Raw genomic sequence first — 21873 nt, 5'->3', positions numbered from 1 at the left:
AGGAACATAGTAATATATGTATGTGCCTAATGAGTCATTTTCTTTTTCTTCATCTGAAAAATTGGATATTACATGTATTCCTTTTGAAAGCAGTTTGCTTTATTTGTCTAGCTTAGATAAGTTTAGGAGAGTTGACTGTACAGCAGATCAGACATTTAAATAGTTCATTTTTGTGTCTGATTTCCAATCAGCTTCCAAAATTAAGTTGCCTAGAAGACTGAGTTTGAATACTTGCAGTTTGGAATGAATTAAAATGGTAGCTAACCCTAATAGCAGTTTTTCTTTTGCATTTCTTAACCGTTTACAGTCAACTGTGCTAGCCCCAGGATTAAGCAATGTCTCATTCTTGGGAATACCTTTACTTCTAAAAATCTGTTATCTTTGTCTCTTAATGCAAATTCACTTTTTAAAGATCTGTGAGTACCTATAAGGCATTATAACTTGGTGCTGTGAGGAATGAAAGACGAATAAAATGTAATTTCTGCCCACAAGAAGCTGGTGGGAGAAATCAGTCTTATACACAAATAATTATGATGTCTTATAGAACTAAACTACAAAATTACACTATTATATTAGTAACTAGGGTATGATATATCCAGACTAAAAGCTTTCTATATTGAATTTACATAGACTAAATGTGAATTGAACATTTAGAAGGTACTTATTTAAATTGTTGAAACTTCATCAACAGGCAAATGTTTGATATTGGACTTTTTACCTTGCAACAAGAGTTTGCTTCTGTTAACTATAGGTAATAACTCTAATCCTGTTCTATCTTGTGCTGCTTTTGTTTTAGCTGAATAAGGTCTTGTGTAATTCCAAAGGGATGATTTCTTTTATGCCTCTTTTGTTTCTAGATTATAGCAGAGAAGAGAAGTAAAATTAGAGAGATTTTATTAATCTAAAAGGCAATAATAAAATGTACTAATTCTACGCAAACTTCTTGTAAAAAGCACTAAGGAAGTTGAAATATCTGACTTTTCAGAACTATATTTGAACTTGGAATGTCTCATTTGATACTATAAAGGCACATCTATATTTCTCTTCCAAATCATTTGCTCAGTGTGGCTAGGAAATGCTCCCTAAATAACAAACTTCTAAGCAAATTATTATAACAACTATGAAAACACTCCCACAAATTCAATCATATGGTACATACTTTGTATAGATTTAAATCACTGATGGTAAATATCTCAATTTTTTTGTAGGAAATTTTACCTGGATTGTTCTTAGGCCCATATTCTTCTGCCATGAAAAGCAAGGTATGAACTTTAGGTTTAACAAGAGAGACTTTATTAACCAAGTTTTCTTGGGTAAGTTTTTTATTAATAGTAATAAAGAGTTTTATTTAAGGAAACATCCAGAAATACTGTATGTTAATAGTATTTGTCACTCTGGAGTACCTTCCTCTTTCCCAATTTTATTGGACCCATGGTTCTTAAGTGTTTCAGCACAAATCACAAATAAGGTTTTATGTTTTATTCTTCTCATGAAATGCATGTGCTTAAAAGATTTACCAAACATTTGACCTTTAATAATTTATTTACTCTCTAAAACATTAGACATCTATAATTGCTAATCATAGCTTTGGAACAAAATGAGATACAGTAAAAGTACAAAATAAGGAATTTCAACATTTTGGTTAACCTTTCCTTATCAGAGGTTAAGAGGTTGTGTTTTCTAATTGAAAGTGATTCATCTTATTTCTGGTTTTCTAGACTTTAGAGGACTAGGTGTTCCAGGTTGGAAAGCATTGCACTATACAGGTTCACCATCCCTAATCTGAAATCTGAAATGCTCCACTCAAAAGAAATACTCTGGAGCATTTCAGATTTCAGATTTATGTATTAGGGATGCTCAACCATTAAGTATAATGCAAATATTCCCAAAGCCAAAAGCCAAAACACTTCTGGTCCCAAGCATTTCAGAGAAGGGATATTCAGCCTATAGTCAAACTGTAATGGACTTCTTCAGTTAAAATGGGTAGATCCTTTTTAGTATGTAGAGCAATGTTCTTGCCATTTCTAAAGCATTCAGCTCTACGAATTATGACAATACTACTAATTGTCTTTGAGTTATAATGTCAAACATTGTATCACAGATGTCATCTTTAATACTTTGCCTATTTAGAAGTTAGTATATTTAAGTAATAATATGCCATCTCTATGATATAATTTGATGTTTTTATGAAGTTTAGTAGTTTTGAAAAGAGTATTCATCTTGAAACCAGAAGGTTTTTTGACTGTTGAAGCATGACCAAGAGTAACCCTGGTCATTTTGATGACCTACAGCTAAGTTGGAAATGTAAGGAGTTGGTGAAATTGTGCTAGGGGAAGGACAGGACGGGTAATTATAGATACCATCATTCAAAAACAAACAAAATAATGGAGATAAAGAAACCTAAGTGAATAAAATCCTTTTTAAAGATTCACTTACTTAAATATAACTTTTTTTTTTCTTTAAGAGATAAGGTCTTGCTCTGTAGCCCAGGCTAAAATGCAGTGGCACAATCATAGCTCACTGCAACCTCGAACTTCTAGGCTCAAATGATCCTCCTGCCTCAGCCTCTCAAGTAGCTGGGCCTATAGGTGTACAGTGCTCCTGGCTAGTTGTTTTTTATTATTATTATTATTTTTTTTTTTTTTAGAGACAGGGTCTTGGTATGTTGCCCAGTTTGGTCTCAAACTTGTGGACTCAAGCAGTGTTCCTGTCTGGGCCTCCCAAATTGCTGGGATTACAGGCTGAACCACCATGCCTAGCTGACTTAAACATATCTTTTATTCCATTCAAATACAGTGTATTCAACAGGCACAAATTTTGGCACTTGGTAACTAGTGAACTATGTCTTTTTGTAAAATTTTTCAACTGTTTGTAGGTACAAGGTAAGGACATAATTTGTTTTATATAAACAAATACATTGATCAAGTATAAACCAAGGAATGAATGTTGAATTCACTTTGGAGGTCAGCATAAATGTAAATATAGAAGATTGTTTAATGATTAATCGTACCAAATACTTACCTCACTTTCCCTGACTCAGAATGTATTCAGGAAATACAAACATAATTGAACTGTAAACTCTGCTGACATAAGAAAATTTGTTGCAAAAATCAACATTTAAAACTTTCGAAGACCATATTGTCTCAGTCAGCTCAGGCTGCTGTAACAAAATACCCTAGATTGGGTGACTGAAAATAACAGACATTTATTTCTCTCAGTTCTGGAGGCTAGGAAGATCAAGGTGTCAGCATTGTCTGGTTCTGGTGAGAGCCTCTTCCTGACTTGCATACCCCTTCGGCCTTGCTATAACTTCACAGGGCAAAGAGAGCAAGTTCTTGTCTCTTTCTTTGTATAAGGTGCTAATCCTCATGACCTCATCTAAAATTAATTACTTCCCGAAGGCCCCAACTCTTAATACCATTATATCTTGGGGATAAGGGCTTCAACATATGACCTTGGGGTGACACAAACATTCAATTCATAACACAAATTATTTTTTACTTCTCTCGTGAATTATTAGTACTATTGTTCTGGACTATTTAATGCAGAAAGTGGGAATTAAATATATAGAATTATAAACTGAAGGTGTCATAGGCAATTCACAGTTACTCTGATTTCTCATGCCAGCATGATTTGTTAATTCATTTATTAAACAACTTAACTATGTGGCACATACTTGATATTTAATTTGAACTATGTTGCATGTATTGCATATACTTACAACGAATCGTTGAACAGAAACCTTAACTCATGGAATTTAACGTTCTAGCTGGTAAAATAACACGTCACAATACTTTAAAGTAGATGCTGTTATTGTTCCCATTTTATAGTAGACATGTCTAAGACACAAGGAAGTATAGTAACTTGAAAAAAAAAATCACGTCATCTATAAACTCACTGAAACCTATACTCACTTGCACATAAAAAATTTATTACTTGGTAATTTCTAGAATTGTCATGTTAAATTGCTTTTAAGTATACAGCCAAAAGCCCTGCGGTTGAGTATCCCTAATACGAAAATCTGAAATCCTCCAAAATCTGAAACTTTTTGAATGCTGACATGATGTTACAGTAAATTTTGTGTTTAAACTTGGTTCCCATACCCGAGATATCTCATTATGTATATGCAAATATTTCAAAATCTGAAATCTGAAACACTTCTGGTTCCATCTAGTCCCAAACATTTCCGATAAGTGGTACACAACCTTGAATAGAATATAATAAGATGTCATTGGAGTTGCCATTTTCACACTTTAGAAGAATTTTTAAATGGTGAAGGGCTAACTAGATTCTGTAAATTATATAAATTAACTCTGGCTTGTAGTAGAAAATGTATACTGAGGAGGTGGGGAGTAGTTTAGAGATTTGGGCTCAGGTCTTGCTATTAACTAGGTCAGTGATGTTCGAGTATTTGGTAATGTAACTGTGTTGTGTTTTAGTGGTCCCCTCTGAAGAATAAAGGTTGCAGTCAATCTGTATTACTACTGTTTACTAAACACTTGCTGTGTGTCCCAAACACTATGCCAAACACCGTACATAAAGGTCCTATGAAGCTCTAAAATTATAGATGTATTCCTGTTAACCTTTTGAAGACATTTAGTGCATTAATCTTGAATCATTGAAATATCTTGCTGATCACTTCAGGTTTGTTATTATAAAATTAGCTTTAATACTCTGGATTTAAGGCTCAAATGTGAGTTTGTGTATTTTTAAACATCTGTGTTATAGTACAATGGTGTTTTATATTTTAAACTATTTCTCTTCCTTGTCTCCCATCCCCTTTTTTCTTTTCTTTTTTTTTTTTACAGCTACCTATATTACAGAAACATGGAATAACCCATATAATATGCATACGACAAAATATTGAAGCAAACTTTATTAAACCAAACTTTCAACAATTATTTAGGTAAGAATTATTGCTGTGATTTATAAAACATGTTCAAGGTAGCAAACATTCAATGAAGTTTTATTTCAGATTTTATACCATCAGACTTTCTTTTGTACAAATCCAGTTTTTAAAGATGGATCATCGAGTGCATAATTTTTAAAATAAATTTTGTTTAAAATATTTAAATAATTCATTCTCATAATGTGGAATTCTAAGGGTTCAAAAGAATGTACTGAAAAGTAGGTTTCCTTATTCTTATCCCCTAGATATTCAGTTCCTCTCCCTCGAGTCACACACTGTTACCCCTTTATTGAGTATCCTTCCGGTGTTAAGTTATATATATGAGCATAGTCTTATAGATAACTTTCATTTTTTACACTGGCTTTTTTTACTTCATATTTTTTGGAGATCGTTTCATATCAGTACTTACATAAAGCTGCTCTATTCTTAAGTTGTATTACAATCCATTGTATGACTATACTAAAATTTAGTCACTCTATTGTTGGACATTTACATTGTTTCCAGACTTTTATTAATATATGTAGCGTATAATGACTATCCCTGTACATGTTGTTTAATTCATATATGGGTATATTGATAGGATAAATTTGTAGAAATAGAATTGTTGGTTCTAAGAATATGAGCATTTTAAATTTTGGTAGATGTCGCAAATTGCCCTTCAGTGAGTTGTGTCAGTTTCCATTCCTCTATCAAGTGTGTGAGAGTGACTTTTCCTTTGGTATTTCTCCAAGACAGAATTGTAAAGTATTTAATATTTTTCCAAGTCTGATGGATTAAATGTGGTGTCGTTTTTTTGGGGTTTTTTTTTTTGTTTTTGTTTTTGTTTTGAGACCGAGTCTCACTCTGTTGCCTGGGCTAGAGTGCCATGGCGTCAGCCTAGCTCATAGCAACCTCAAACTCGTGGGCTCAAGCAATCCTTCTGCCTCAGCCTCCCGAGTAGCTGGGACTACAGACATGCACCACCGTGCCCGGCTAATTTTTTCTGTATATTTTTAGTTATCCAGCTGATTTCTTTCTATTTTTAGTAGAGGCAGAGTCTCGCTCTTGCTCAGACTGATCTCAAACTCCTGAGCTCAAGCGATCCTCCTGCCTCGGCCTCCCAGAGTGCTGGGATTACAGGCACGAGCCACCACGCCCGGCCTAAATATGGTGTCTTATGTAGTTTTAATTTGAGATTAACCAAATGTTCCCAGAACAGGTTCTTTATCCTGATGGAAGAACCATTTCTCCTTAGACTTAAAAATACTAGCTCCTTATAGATTGATAGTTCTACTAGAAGTTTGTGACATTGAAAATGGCATGCATTAAAATATTTTAGTTTGACTTTTTTTTCTCCGAAGCATTGTTGGATACAACAGGGCTACTCAATCACTTTAGGATATAGTTTTTGTCAGAATTCACATGGGTCGAACATTGGATTTTCCTCAGATCCTGAGCTTCAGCTTCTCTGTATTAAGCCCTGAATTTTTTGAAGTTGTTAACACCTAAATGATCATTGAAGAACTGTAATTTTTAAAGCAAAATTGACCTTATAAACTGATTTCATAACTGAGTTAATTACCTACAGTTGTGTTAATAAACAGGTGATCTTAGGTTAGAAATTGAAGTTTTTTACAAAATAAAATAAGCCTAGCATATTAATAATGCCTTATTTTAAATGTTTTTTAAAGTATAAAATTTCAACTTAGGTGTTCTCTTAGCTGTTTTTTGCTTTACTAAAGATTAGTTCAAACAATGAATCTTTGACTCATGAACAAACAGTTCCGTCAAATACCTTCTGTTTTTATTAGCTCCTTCTAATTCAGACTTTGAATTTTCTTTGAAATGTCCTCTGTAGGGTTATGAGGAGGGGTCACAGGACCACTTAGAGAACAATTTCCTGGTCTTAGGGAAATTGGTAGAAATAGAAGAATGGTAACCATTAGGGGTACTTTTTGTCTTTTTTTTTTAGGTCCACTCTGATCTAGAGGAAAGTTTTATTCCTGCTTGTGTTTTGGTTTTGGTTTTTTTTTCTGTTTTAACTATATGGATTGTTTTATACTAAAATACCAGAGATATTAACATGTTGATTAAGGCTTTAAATGTTTAAGATTATATTCCCTCAAGCAGTATAAAATGTATGACCCAGTTCTTGGGAATATGGTATTTCAAGTGTTGTTTTGCATTCTTTTCATGGTTACCAAAAAATATTAAAAGTTAATTTTTTATACATAAAGAGTTTTATTTAAAGTGTGCTTATCACAAAATATTCTATTTTCAGATATTTAGTCTTGGATATTGCAGATAATCCAGTTGAAAATATAATACGTTTTTTCCCTATGGTAGGTATCAGTATTTTTAAAATATCATTTACATTTATTTATGATATGACATCTTAATTGTCGGTTCTAAAACTTACCTCTTTTACTTTGTTATGACTGAAAATTGTGTGATTATTTTTTAAAGAAAATTATTTGTAGAAAATATTTTTATGATCTCCAAAAATTTGAGAAATCACACATTGAATTTATTAGATTTGAATTAAATTTTAGCCCCTGCATAATTTTTTTTACTTATAATAATTCTATTTGTAGCATTTTGCAAATTCTTGAATCAAGATAATTTTTGAATTTTTTATGAATTAGGAAACTGTTCTCAATGGATTTCATTTTATTCCTTATATGTATTTTATGCTTATGGTAATCCACATGTTTTATTATAACACATTGTCTTTTGCCTTCAGAGTAAAGAATTTATTGATGAGAGCTTACAAACTGGAGGTAAATGATATTTTCTTTACTTAGCTAATGTTTATTTTTAGGAGATTATTTGTTTGTTAAGTTTTTAGTTGGTATTTGTCTTAAATCCAGGATGTGGAAGTTGTAATTATATGTTAGACTACACCCAAATTTGTATTTTTCCAACTACTTGTTTCATTTGGATAAGCTTTCTTAAGTATCCCTATTAGAACTGTTTTCAAATTCTCTGTGAGCTTTAAATTTCTTTAATCTACAAGTCTGTTGTATTTTCTACACAACATAAATAAATTACAAAAGTTTGAAAATTAATAAATATCCAAGTGGTATGTACATGATGTAAAATAACAAAGATTTATTTTACTGTGGTGTGATATGTGGTTTCAATATATTTCAGCCACTGACTCAGGTGTTTTTCTATCAAAATAACTTTATTGTTTTTCAGGAAAAGTTCTTGTGCATGGAAATGCAGGGATCTCCAGAAGGTATGGAGTTAGAGATAATCTTTCTGTATCATTTAATTAGTGAGTTGTCTTTCTGTTTTTTTCTAAAAATTTTTTCTCCCTCTGCAGTGCTGCGTTTGTTATTGCATACATTATGGAAACATTTGGAATGAAGTACAGGTAAGAAAGTACTCTGAAACCTAGCCACAATTTAAATTCTCATTAAAATGAAACTTAATAGAAATGGCTTGGGAGTTTGAAGTTAATATTCCCCCAATTTTTTCATATAGTCATTCTTGATTAGGCAGACCCTCTATCCCATGGTTATTCTCTAATTCATCTACCTGTATATATCTGCTTAGGCTAATATTTTTGTGGTTTTGTGGAGCTAGTGCTAACTTGTTATTTTAAGAAGCCAAGGTAACAAAGGTGGATTAACCCATTTTGGTGGATTAATCACAGGGAATTGGTTGTGTGTTTACAAACACTTAGACATAAGTGTTAGTGTTTGCCTTGTTTAAAAGCTAATTTATTATGCTCTTCTTTAACAATAGTTGGATGAAAAATTACCTAGGAATTGTTTGTAGCATCTATTCACAGTTCAGGGTAGTCTTTGTTATCAAAAATCATCTTTTGCAAGTATACTACATAGATTTTTAAAGGGGGAGATCATGAGATTTTTGCCCCAAAACAAAGCAGAAATCTGGTTAGTGTATGGTATTTCCTTTCTCAGTTTGTCTTATACCAGTTAAAAATCTTGTAGTAATCATTCACACCTTTTTGTATTTCACTCCCCCTTTATGTTTAAATTGTAACAGAAAATTTTGCTTAAAAGTGTCAGTTCTTAAAGGAATATTAATTGAATACAAGTGTTCTATTTAATTGAAAAGAAGTTAACATGCATTGATGGAGTTCACGTTTTATATATTCTCTATATTATTGGGAATCTTGTCAATAATAATAGTGAAAATAAATAAGAAAAATAAAGTTTAGAGAAGGTGAGCAAGTTCCCCTAGGACACACAGCTCATCAGCAGAGGGATTGTGATATTTAGTCTGACCATACTTTTTCTACTACAGATCACTTCTGTTAAGCTGTATAATTGTGCTTTCCTGTTTTAGATAAATTTTTAGGTAAATTCTGGGAAACTTAGTTCATGAAATAATGCCATCACATTAATTTTTTCTTTTTCTTTTTTAAGAGAGGCATTTGCTTATGTTCAAGAAAGAAGATTCTGTATTAATCCTAATATCGGATTTGTCCATCAACTTCAGGTAACTTCACTTTTCTTCCTCTTTAAGGCAGTCAGAAAGTAAATTACTTAGGATCTTTTGTCCATGTAATTTAGGTATAGAATTTACTTTAAATTGCCATAATCTAATTTGATTCTTTATTCAAGCTTACATCTCTACTTAAGAGTATTCTTTTAAAAGCTGCCATAGCCAAGGAAAAAAAGGGTTAAAGGCATATTGTTAAACCTTAAGTAAGATAATTAAAAATTTCTAAATTTTCTCCATTTTGCTCATACAGAGGATGAGAGAGAGTTTTAAGCATACTAAATATAGCAGCTTTTTCTATTCTCTATGTTTATCTTTCCCATCTTATTTCAAATTTTGTTGATGCTTGGCTGACATACTGAATAAAACAACAACATAAACCTCTGAATTAATCTGATTAGACAAAGTATTCAGTATTTTTTAAGAGAGAAAATCACAGGCTGAACAATGTGCTCTAGCTAATTACATCCACTTATGCAGGAATAAAGTTGACATAATCAAGAGCTTGCACAATGGGTTTCAGTTACCAAAATTAAATATTTAATTTACTTTTAATTTTTACTTAATTCAAAAGAGAAACAGTGGTGTGTCTATCTTCAACTTGTTTATGTAAAATGCTTTTTTAAATTTATATTATAGATTATGAAAATAACTAACTTTATAAATTTCTTTGCCTTTTACCATGTTTTTTTTTTTGAGCCAGAGTCTCACTCTGTTGCCCGGGCTAGAGTGCCGGGTGTCAGCCTAGCTCACAGCAACCTCAAACTCCTGGGCTCAAGCAATCCTCTTGCCTCAGCCTCCCAAGTAGCTGGGACTACAGGCATGCGCCACCATGCCTGGCTAATTTTTTCTGTATATTTTTAGCTGTCCAATTAATTTCTTTCTATTTTTGGGAGAGACAGGGTCTCGCTCTTGCTCAGGCTGGTCTCGAACTCCTGAGCTCAAACCATCCGCCCGCGTCGGCCTCCCAGAGTGCTAGGATTACAGATGTGAGCCACCACACCCGGCCTACCATGTTTTTTAAAACTAATTTTTGTATTTGAAAGAATAAAATATGCATGTAGTTAAAAAAATTAAAATTCAGCATTGCCTAAGGAGAATACAATGTAAAGTAAGTCTCCTTAACAGTGTTTCTTGAAGATCATTCTATAACAGCTCAAATAGCTCTACCTGCTTAATATTTGTAGAATACATATGCATCACGATTTTGTACAACCCATTCCTTATTTAAGGATCTTAAGGTGGTTTTTACCCTTCATGATTATAAACAGTAGTGGAAAAATATCCTGATAAGTACATCTTTGTGTACATGTGTGAGTATACCTGTAAGATAATTGATTATAGTGGAATTGCTGGGTTAGACTACATTTGAAATTTGATAGATGTTTCTAAATTGCCTCTAAAATGATGAAATAGTGTAAATTTACACCAACAGGAAACAAGGAATGACTCTTTCCTCCTGCCCTAATTAATACCAGTAGCCAAAAATCATTCACCAAATTTTTTGATCATTGCTATCATGATGGTAAAAGTGGCAATTCTTCATGGTTTAATTTGCTTCCTGTTGATTGAATAAGTTTGAACATCCTTTCCCACGTTTGGGTTATTTGTATTTATTTTTCTGTGAATTGTTTGTTGGTGTTCTTTGCCCATTTTTCTATCAAGTTGTTGGTCTTTTTCTCACTGGTTTGTAAGAGCTCTTTGTATATTAAGGAAATCTAATGTTAGCTCACTGATTTGAAATACTTTTTTTTGGAGACAGAGTCTTGGTCTGTCACCCTGGCTAGAGTTGCAGTAGCATCATATCTCACTGCAACCTCAAACTCTTGAGCTCAAGCAATCCTCCTGCCGCAGCCTCTCCAGTAGCTGGGACTGTAGGTGCATACCACCACGTGTAGCTAATTTTTCTATTTTTTGTAGAGATGAGGTCTCACTCTTGCTCAGGCTGGTCTTGAACTCCTAACTTCAAGGAATCCTCCTGCCTTGGCCTCCAGAGTGCTAGAAGTACAGGCCTGAGCCACTGCACCCTGCCTGAAATACCATTTTTATTATATACCAAATTCTGATCTTTGTTTGGGTCTACTTCTGGTCTTTGTATCCTGATCTGTTTATTGCTGCATCTGTATCAGTTTAAAAATACAGTAATTTTATATAAATAATTTATTTGATGGCTCAAGAGCTCCTCACTAAATGTTCTAGAATTTTCCTGAAGAGTTCCTACAGTTATTTTCTGGTGTGAACTTTATTGGAAAGAGTCTTGTAGGCATTTTTAATAATACTGTCTCTACATTTATAGTTCAGAAAGAATTGACACCTTTAAATTTTTAGTCTTCTCTGAGATTGTTTCATTTATTCAGGTCAACTTCTGTGCTCTTTAGAATTTTGAAGTTTTCTTTGTATGAACATAAGCATCTCTTATGAAATTTATTCCTAGGTATTTTCTTTTATTCCCATTATAAGTGAAATTATATTTTCTTCCAGTACGTTTTCTACATGGTTATTTGTATATAGAAAAGCTATTAATTTTTATTAAGTTTTCAGTTGCAAATGTACTAAACTCTTAATTGAGTCTAAAAAATTTTTCAGTTGATTATCTTTTCATCTCATTTCAAATCATAATTTTGCCACCTTGGGGTCCAATTTAATTTTTACTTCTTTTTTATTGGATGTTCATTGTATCAGAACAATGATAAGTAATACTGGTGATAATGCTTATACTATTTTTTTCTTTCTTTTTTTTGGGGGGGAGAGACAAGGTCTTGCTATGTTGCCCAGGCTGGACTTGAACTCTTGGGCTCAGGCAGTCCTTGTGCCTCAGCCTCCGGAGTAGCTAGGGGCTGTAGCCACAGACCACCATGCCCGCTTATTCTTGATTTTAATGCCAGTGGTTCTAGTGTTGTGGGGGTGGGTGTATTTATTTATTCCTCTGTTAAGAGTTTTTTATCAGATATAGATATTGATTTTTGCCTTTTTTTTTTTTTTAAAAGAGTGTTTATGGAATGACTAACTTTACTCCTTTGAGCCATTAATATGGTAAGTTGAATTACTGGATCACATATTAGATTTCCTAATATTGAATCATCCTTTTGGTCCAGAAATGGATCCCACTGGTTATGGTAGACTCTTTTCCTAGTATGTTGCAGGATTCTATTTGCTAATATTTTTTTCAGGATTTTGGAATCAGTTTAGTAAGTTATACTGGTTTGTAATTTTTTTTCTGTACTACCCTTAGTATCTATCACAGCATTTTCATATTTAAAATGGAAGCTCTACTTTCTTTTGTGCCCTGGAACAAATTAAATTAGATTGGAGTGTCTGTTTCTTGATGCATTAGTAGACAGCACCTGTGAAAATGTCTGAACTTAATGTGTTTATTTAATTCAGTTATTCATTATTTCATATATTTTAAGAGTGGGCTAGTTCTCAGACAGCTTTATTTATTTGGTGGATTAGTGGATTTTCTGATACTCCTCAGGTCACTTTGGATGATTTTATAATCTTCTGTATAATCATTCATAAGTGTTCTACATAGATTTAAGGAAAATAATATCTTGTATTTTAGTATCTTCTGGTTCCGTGGTTATTTTTCCATTCTTATTTCTGATTTTGTGTGCTTTCTTCTTTTTTTTTTTTTTTAAATCTAGTTGGTCCATGTCATTTTTCTGTATTCAGATTTTTACTTGCTTGATGCTTTCCTTGGGATTTGTTGTTGTTGCTACTGCTGCTATTCTTTTCATTCATTAAAGAATTCAAGACTATGAATCATCCTCTTAGCATTGCATTAGTCATATGCTACAGATTCTGATATGCATTATTTTTATTGTTATAGCTTGATACTCTGTGAGTTCGGTTTTCATTTTATTTTTATCTAATGTGTTGAAGAAATTTTCTTAACAGTATATATAGGTGACAGGGTTTATAATTACTATTTTTGTTTGCACTTAGTTTTATTAAATTTTAATCACAATGGTTGCTAATACTTCTTGAATTTTTTTAAGTTTCCTTTGTGGTCTAATATATAGTTGTCTTTATGAATTTCATGGGCATTTGAAAAGAAGATGTATTCTCTGTTTTCAGGGATAAAGTTCAATATATTTGTCCACTTGATCTGTCTTGGGCTGAGAGAGGTGAATTGAAATATATTACTATCTTATGTTTGTTTTTTATTCACTCTAGTTTTTTTTTTTTTTTGCCAATTTTGTTGCCGTATTTATTATTTGGTATATAAAACCTCAAGTTAAGTCTTCATTTTAGTAGTACTGTTTTCTATTTCAATTATTTTACCTTGCAATATCCTTGTTTATTATTATCGTGAACACTACTTTGTTTGCTTGCATTTGCCTGTTTTCCCATTCCTTTTCTTTCAGCCTTTCTAAATCACTTTGTTTTAGATGCGTTTCTTGAATATGGCCTATGGTAAAGTTTTGCTGTTTGATCCAATGTCACCTTTTCTCTAATAGGTGAATTTATCCCACTTTCACTTACTGAAAATGACAGATACGCTTTTGTCCACCATTTGATTTCATATTATGGTTTCTGTTTCAAATACATCCTTTTTTAAACCTTTTGCTATAGTTTGCATTCTTGATATGTTTTTGTTCTTTTGATAATTTTTAAGGTTTTAAATTGCTTTTAGTTCTAATGGATACAATTATAATTTTATATATGTTTAAATGTTTGTTTCTTTTTTTTTTTTTGTCCCCTCCCCCCCAAGACAGAGTCTCACTCTGTTGCCTGGGCTAGAGTACCATGGCGTCAGCCTAGCTCACAGCAACCTCAAACTCCTGGGCTCAAGTGATCCTCCTGCCTCAGCCTTCCAAGTAGCTGGGACTACAGGCATGCACCACCATGCCCAGCTAATTTTTTCTATATATTTTTGGTTGTCCAGCTGATTTCTTTCTATTTTCAGTAGAGATGGGGTCTCGCTCTTGCTCAGGCTGGTCTCGAACTCCTGAGCTCAAGCAATCCTCCCGCCTCGGCCTCCCAGAGTGCTAGAATTACAGGAGTGAGCCACCATGCCCGGCCTAAATGTTTGTTTCTTAAGTTATCAATGTAAATAGCAGTTGATTCTCCACTATGAAAAAATGAAAAGTTATATACCTCTACTTCTTTTCTCCCTTTCCTCCACTGCTATACTTTTTTAAATATTTAAATATTATACTTCTTGTTATTTAACAGTTTTAAATAGTTTCAACCAGTGTAGAATTATCTACTTATACTACCTCCTATATTTCTCAAAATTGTACCTTTTCTATCTACATTGTTATAAAATGTTCTATAATCATATTCTCTAGTTTATCCTTAGTTATACATTTAATAAGATTCAACCAATTCTCTTCGAGTGCTATTTTCAAGAATAGCTAAGTCTTTGCATATTGGAAAATATTTTTCTGCTGCCTTTATGTTTGTTTTTTCTTTGAAGTTCAAATGTTGCCCTTATGTTTGAATGACAGTTGGCTAGATTAAAACTTTTTAATACTTTTTCCTTGATGGCTTTGGACACAAGTCCTGATGTTAAGTTATTATTTTAGAGAAGTCTGGGGACAGACCAATTTTTAAAATTTTCCTTCTTAGATTACTTGACTTGGAGCAGAGGGAGGTTGTTGTATAGATGAGCATAAGATGCTTTATTAAGACGTATCTTGTTGATTGCTCTGTATCAGTTTTTCTGAGTCATAGTGTGCCCTTGCCACTTGCAGATTTAAGCCTTCCTTTATTTCAGGAAAATTTTCTTCTCTTATGTATTTCCCATTTTTGTTGTTGTTCTGATTCATATTTTGTCCCCTCCCCAGTGTAGTTTATGTTGGTTCCATTTTATCTTCCATATTTGCCATTTTCTCTGTAATTATTTTCAACTTTGTTCTTTTTTCTTTCAGCTTGATTTTTCTCAAGTTTGTCTTCCATGTCTCATGCTGCATTGTTTTATCAAACATTTATTTGGCACTGTTTTAGGCACTGGCAGTAAAGCAGAGACCAAAGCAGACAGAAATCCTTGACGTCATGAAGCTTATTTTAGTGGGAGAATCAGACAACAAACAAAATGTAGTAGGTCAGATATAATTGAGTCCAAGAAAAATAAGGCCAAATAAGGAGGGTGGGACAAGAACTGCATTTTTAAAAGGGTGATCAGAAAAGTCCTTACTGAGAAAGTGATATTTGAGCAAAGACCCGAAGAAATGCACATATTTGGGGGCAAGCATTCTAGGTAGAGGGATAATAAGTTTAAGTGCCTTGAGGTAGTAGTATACATAGTGTTTTCAAGGAATGGTGAAAAGGTCAGTATGTCTCTAGCAAAGTAAGCAAATGGGATATAGGGGATGAGATCTGTGAGAGGTAAGGGGCCACATATGGAGGCCTTTATGGGCCATTCTACATAAGGCCTTTCACTTTTATTGTAAATAGAGGAATGACTTCTTGTAAAAAGATCATTCTGACTACTATGTGACTGTAAACTATTGGGAGAACTGGGGGCAAGGGCAAAAAGTAAGCAGACTAGTTAGGAGGCTATTGGATTAATCCAGTGAAGAGAAAATATTGGTTTAAACCAAAGTGGTAGCAGGAGACCAGGTGAGAAGAGATCAGGTTCTTGGTTTATTTGAAGGTACAGATGATAGGATTTGCTGTTAGGTTGAATATTGTTTCTAAAAGGGAGGAAGTAAGGATGAGTCTAAAGCCTTTTAGTCTGAACAATTGGAAGAGGAGTTGCCACTTACTGAATGAGGTCATTTATGTCCTTGCAGTTTTTTTGAAGCAGGGGAGGATAAGCATAATTGCAGAGAGTTCAAGGAAAAAATGGGAAAAAGGGAATTTAAGCAGGAAGGATAGACAATTCTAGGAATTTTGCTTTGAAGCGAAAAACAGAAATAGTAATGAGAGGCAGAATTAGGGTTTAGAGTTTGTTTTCTAGGATGGAAGAGTATAGCCTATCTGTGTGCAAATTAGAAAAATCTAGAAGAAAAGAAATTAATATTTTGCCAGAACTGCATGGTATGATCTATTCTCTTTGTTGATTTTACTATTCATTATTTCTGTGGCTTTGTATTTTTTCTCTTCCATTGCTTTGTTGAGCTTAGATAGTTGATATGTCATCTACTTCTGATGTTGTATTTCTTCCATGAGTCCTTTTATCTCTTCTTTGAACTCATTTCAGAAATGCCATTGGCTTAGGCAACTCAGGCTGCCGTAACAAAATACCAGAGTGGGTGGTTTAAGAAACACATTTATTTCTCAGTTCTGGAAGCTGCGAAGTCCAAAATCAATGTGCTAGCTGATTCATTTCCTGGTAAGGGCCCTTCTGGCTCGAAGATTGCTGCCTTCTTGCTGTGTCCTCACAAGGGGGCAGGGGTGCATAGTATCCTTATATCTTATAAGGATACCAATCCATCATAAGGGCTCTACCCTTATGACCTCATCTAACCATATTACCTCCCAAAGGCCCTATCTCTCAATACCAACGCATTGAGGGTTAGAACTTGAACATACGAATTTTGAGGGGATGCAGATGGTCCCATAATAGCCATATTTGCTTTGATTGGTTTGTAATTTTTGTCTGCTTCATGGTGTAATTTTCATGGTGTGTTATTTATGCCTTTTGGTTATAATGTTCCTTTTTTTTTTTTTTTTTTTTTACCTTGCAAAAACTTTGATTAAGACCTACACTGGTTCCTTTTTGGTTATTGTTCATCTTTCAACTTAGGGTATTCTTCTTAGATTAGCTATTTGCTCAAGAAAAATGTGGTAGGGAAGGGGCCAGAGGAATGGTTGGGGAAGGAGATAGCTTGAATTTTCCCAGTTTTCTCCAGTGGCATGACTCTCTAAGTAAGAAGCAGAGTGCCTGTGTCACAGCTTTGTTTTTTTTAAATTGATAAACACTGGATACACGTGTGTCACCTGGGATTCCTTAATGAAAATCAGTGAATATGGGGCCTGGCTATATAGATTTTAAAGTGCCTCAGGTGATTCTCCTGTATCGCCAGACTAGAATTACTGGTTTAGCCTTTACTTTTAGCTATCCAAGATCAGTTGATGCTTGGATACGAGCATCCCAGTTTCTTCGCTTTACTATACTTACAAGCTGCTTCTTGCAAAAACGTCAGGTGTGGGTGTTTACGTTTTCCTTAGTATGCCCTGATTCCTCCTATAGCCCACTCATACTTCCTGACTTTGTCATACTATGAAAGAGCTTGTTGGTTTTATTTTAGTTCTGCCACCTTTTTTAGAGAACTATGAACTGTACCTGCTCTGTCTGATACCTGCAGACAGGCATCTTCTGTGCCTCACTTAGTATGGTTCCATTTTTCGAAAATTTTATTGTGGAATATAATACACATAGAAAAATGCATAAAATGTAAATAAACATCCATGCAGCCATCACCCAAGTCAAGAAATTAGATGTTTACCAATACTACAAAGGTCCTTTTGATGCCTCTTCCAAGTACAACTCTCTCCTTTTGTTACAATAACCACTATCCTGACCCATGTGGTAATCACTTCCTTACTTTTCTCATTCTTCTATTCAAGGTCATGGATGTTTCCTAGTTTCATCAAATGTTTTCCTTGTTTGCAGAAAGGGGAGAGGAACAAAAATGCCTTTATTCCTCCATCTTTAACTGGGAGCAGAGGACTACTGAGATTGCCAGTTTTGGTTTTTGGTTGTTTTTTGGTTTTTTTTAACAGATGAAGTCAGAGATCATTATAGCTTAATGCCCCAGTGGCAGAGGACACATATTGACTGGCAGTTCAATGTGCAATACCCTAGTGCAAGCTGTTGGCCTGACTCAATTTATAGTTATTGACAGTTGTGAAATTACTAATATGAGGTAGGAATTTTAAACCTCCATTTCTCTTACAATAATATGGCACCAGATTTTTCAGTGTAAACTAAGAATACCAATAATGTACACATTAATCACTGAGTATCCAAGAATATAAATGTATATTCAAGTTAATTATAATCTTTTCTAGGAATATGAAGCCATCTACCTAGCAAAATTGACAATACAGATGATGTCACCACTCCAGATAGAAAGATCTTTATCTGTTCATTCTGGAACCACAGGTAAGGATTTTCTCTCTCAGGAGAAAGTTTATTTAAATTGTTTAGAAAACTTTTGGTAAGGTATTGAATTAAGATAATTTCAAAAGGATTAATTTTACGATGAATAAATGTGTATTATAATGAGCTTCTGCTGTGTGTATACCACTGTAAATTGTGCCTCATCAATTAGGATATGCTGGTTGGAAGATCAGATATCTACTTGGTTTAATTTTAAGTCTCTTAAGTAGTATAGCTGTGTTGAAAAGATTAACATACTAAGAGGAGTCTGGAGAAGGCACGCCAAACACACACTTAGGTGATCTTATTAAAAATAAAGGGTGATTAATAAATGAAAACATGTTTCAAGTTCAGTAGAGTGACTGATGTGAACTACCTCTATTTCTCTCTTGCCATGAATATTTCAATCCTTTCTCCCCTCCTTTGCTATTTCAGAAGTATCCCAACCCCCTCATTTTCAAAGTTAACACTAGTTAGTATTGACCTGGAAATTGAGGACAGGTGATCTGATCCAAAAGTATAGAATTCTTTCCACTGTACTGTGCTGCCTATACTGAAGGCTATATATTCCTCCCTCACTCTCAACTTCCTAGTTATCATTGACTCTTTTCTTGTCTTTGCCACCTCTGTCTAATTACTTTCCAAATCCAATGAGGTCTGTTTCATCAATGTCTTTAAAATTCCTTCCTAAAATTTTAGTGTAACCTTAATCTGGTTCAGATCCAGATTGGACTTCTTTCCAAACTCTTGCTATTTTGTCTGTTCTGTACATTGTGGCCAGACTTATTTTCATGAAAGATATTTCCAATAATGATATCTTTTTCCTTTGCCAAAGTCTTCATTGGCTTCCTTCCTACAGAAGAAAATATATACAATGCCAGAGGTGGTAAAGGCCTTTCTGATCTTTCAATTTCTATCTCTTATTGTTTCTCTTTAAATCTGTACTCCAGAAAGCTGAACCTAGTGATGGTTTCCTGTGTGTATCTTCTTTTCTCCACCTAAAATGAATCATATTCAGTTTCCCTATTGCTTGCTTCAGATGTCATCTTCTCAGGGATTAACACACTCTCCTCCAACTCCAAATCATTTGGAGTTCTCACAGAAGCACAGCACTTCATCTGAAACTTAATCACAGCATCTGGATTTAGCTTAATGGCCAGGATATTTTCTTCCAGCTTATCCTTTGTATTGCTATTACATTTTTATCCTTATTAATCTTACAGTGAAATATCAGCTTAATGTTAGAATCTGCCCTCTGAATTAACATTATTACCATGAGTTAACACAACTTTTAGGGTGTAAGTTTAAGGCCATGCCGTTGTTAGGCAAAAAACACAGCAGATCCTCTGCCAGTTTAACTGTTCCCTAAAGTTTTCCTCCATTGAGACTCAAATTTCTTGATTATAACTGTTGGGCATATAGGGATAGTTTTGATTCTACGTAGGAAATTTCTGTATTTAGCAGACTCTGATGTAAAGCGTAGGTAAAAGCAAATCTCTTCATCTATTACGTGCCTTCCAACCCTAGACTCGTTGGTAATAAAAGCCACAGCTTCAGTGGAAAAGTATTTTCAGCTACTCTTCATGGTAGTATCTGTGAAAGCAAAAAGATAATTATATCATCATAAAAAAATCATATAAATATAAGATTCATTTCTTAAATCTTATGTCGTAAGTCACGTTTATGGTGCCTAAAAAGCACAAGCTTGGTAACCAAACATTGATGTATCATCATTTTAAAGGGTCTATATTTTAAAAATTGTTTATTATATGCAATACCTAAGGCATACTTAATTCTCAGGAGGGAAAATATATCCTGTCATGAAAAAAAAAACTTATTTGCGTAATTTATAACAAAAGAATTTACTAAAGTTTGCTATAAATTCATTCAGGGAATTTTCATAGTGTTTATGTGGTATCACATCATGAAAAACAAATTTTTACTGGCTGTAACATTCTAACATGAATTTATTTAAGTTTCCATTTTATGTTATCTTCATGCAATAATTTTTAGGCAGTTTGAAGAGAACACATGAAGAAGATGATGATTTTGGAAATATGCAAGTGGCAACTGCACAAAATGGCTGACTGAAGAGCAAAATTATAGAATTTGAATTTCTATTGGGGAAGGAGAAAATACTAGAGACAATAACAATGTAAAATGGTAAAAACAAGTAGTTTCAATTGTATGTTGCTTCCAGACATGTTTCTCTGCAACTTGTTAAGCAACATTTTAAGATGTTGGATGTCTGCAATAGATGGCACTGATGGTTTTACTCCTTTTTCTTTTTTAAAAAAAACACTTTACAAGTTTTATTATAAACCAAGAATTTTGGACTTGCAAAGAGGTATTATTGCAATAATGCACTTTTCATACTTGAAATTTATTTCTATGATATAAAGTTATTACTTTAAACAAAATGCAAGTTAGGGGGGATTTGTTTATAAAGTTTGGGTAATTTATAACAAGAATTTCCTAAGGTTTGCTAAAAATTCATTTTTTGTTCTGTAACATTTTAAAAATAATTTTACAGTTCAGTTTTATTATGGAGCCTCTTACAGAAACATTAACAAAATGCAGGAGTCTGCTACATTTCTTTTTTAGTGTAAGTCAATAGCTTGATTATTTTGTTTTTTAAACTTCTTGACCCCTTAATGATCTTTATATCATGACACTACCCAACTATCTCTACTTTAACATGGTCTAATTACTGCTTGCCCGTTACCTTCCCAATTTGTTTATTCTATAGAAAAAACCACCAAGTTTTAATAATAAAAGGAACATGTTTTGCTTTACAAAGTGCTTAAAAACAAGAATAGCGTTGGATTTTCAAGTGACTTTCCTTTTTGTTTTTTTGTAGTAACAGCCAAATTTTGTATTTGTTCTTTTCAGTGTTGACCAGCTCTTTTTTTCTTGTATCTAAAATGATTCTAAATAGAATATAATAAACCAATGTAGCACTAATTTTTTTCTAAATGAAGCCCAAAAAAGAAAAGTGCCTTGCATCATTAAAAAGAAAATAATAATCAAATCCTCATGACCTCTAAATTAGTATGTAGAACAGTGAAAAGATCTTAATATTTTTCTGTAATTTCTTTTTAAACCATAAACTAGTTAACTGAAAGTATGAGGCTTGAAGAGACTTGAGTAAATTATTTGGAATATGGAACACATTTACTCCATTTTTTGTTGTCTTCATGATTCTGTGAGATTGTTCCAGCTCAGACAGAAGCTTTTCTTTGAACATGCATTTATTGGGGAAAGTGATTGTGGGAGACTCTAGTGTACTTTCAATTAGCATTTTAATCAGTTCTTTACATTCAGTTAATCCAAACTTCCCCCATAATTTTCTTTAGCAAAGTTGCTTTATGGATCTTTGGTTCTCCATGTTTTTATTTATATGTATAAAAATTGTTCTAAGAGAAACATTTTTGCTATTTTAAGTAAGATGTGA

General features: G+C 33.3%; 1 protein-coding gene across 1 annotated transcript in view; it reads left to right on the top strand.

Moving 5' to 3' along the window:
• Nucleotides 1-20513, top strand: part of STYX (serine/threonine/tyrosine interacting protein) — a 32671-nt gene extending 12158 nt beyond the window's left edge. Inside the window, exons 2-10 of the mRNA XM_012663743.1 lie at nt 1209-1262; nt 4809-4906; nt 7170-7230; nt 7632-7668; nt 8090-8129; nt 8217-8267; nt 9289-9361; nt 18329-18422; nt 20433-20513. Of these exons, the coding sequence (XP_012519197.1) occupies nt 1209-1262; nt 4809-4906; nt 7170-7230; nt 7632-7668; nt 8090-8129; nt 8217-8267; nt 9289-9361; nt 18329-18422; nt 20433-20506 (582 nt within the window). The 3' untranslated portion in view covers nt 20507-20513. The remainder of the gene's footprint in view (nt 1-1208; nt 1263-4808; nt 4907-7169; nt 7231-7631; nt 7669-8089; nt 8130-8216; nt 8268-9288; nt 9362-18328; nt 18423-20432) is intronic.
• The last annotated feature ends 1360 nt before the right edge of the window (nt 20514-21873 follow it).

Source organism: Propithecus coquereli, unplaced genomic scaffold (assembly GCF_000956105.1).
Source record: "Propithecus coquereli isolate 6110/MARCELLA unplaced genomic scaffold, Pcoq_1.0 Scaffold83, whole genome shotgun sequence".
In the NCBI taxonomy this organism is placed as follows: Eukaryota; Metazoa; Chordata; class Mammalia; order Primates; family Indriidae; genus Propithecus; species Propithecus coquereli.
Note: the sequence above shows the minus strand (reverse complement) of the source record. Positions and strands in the feature narration are given on the sequence as shown.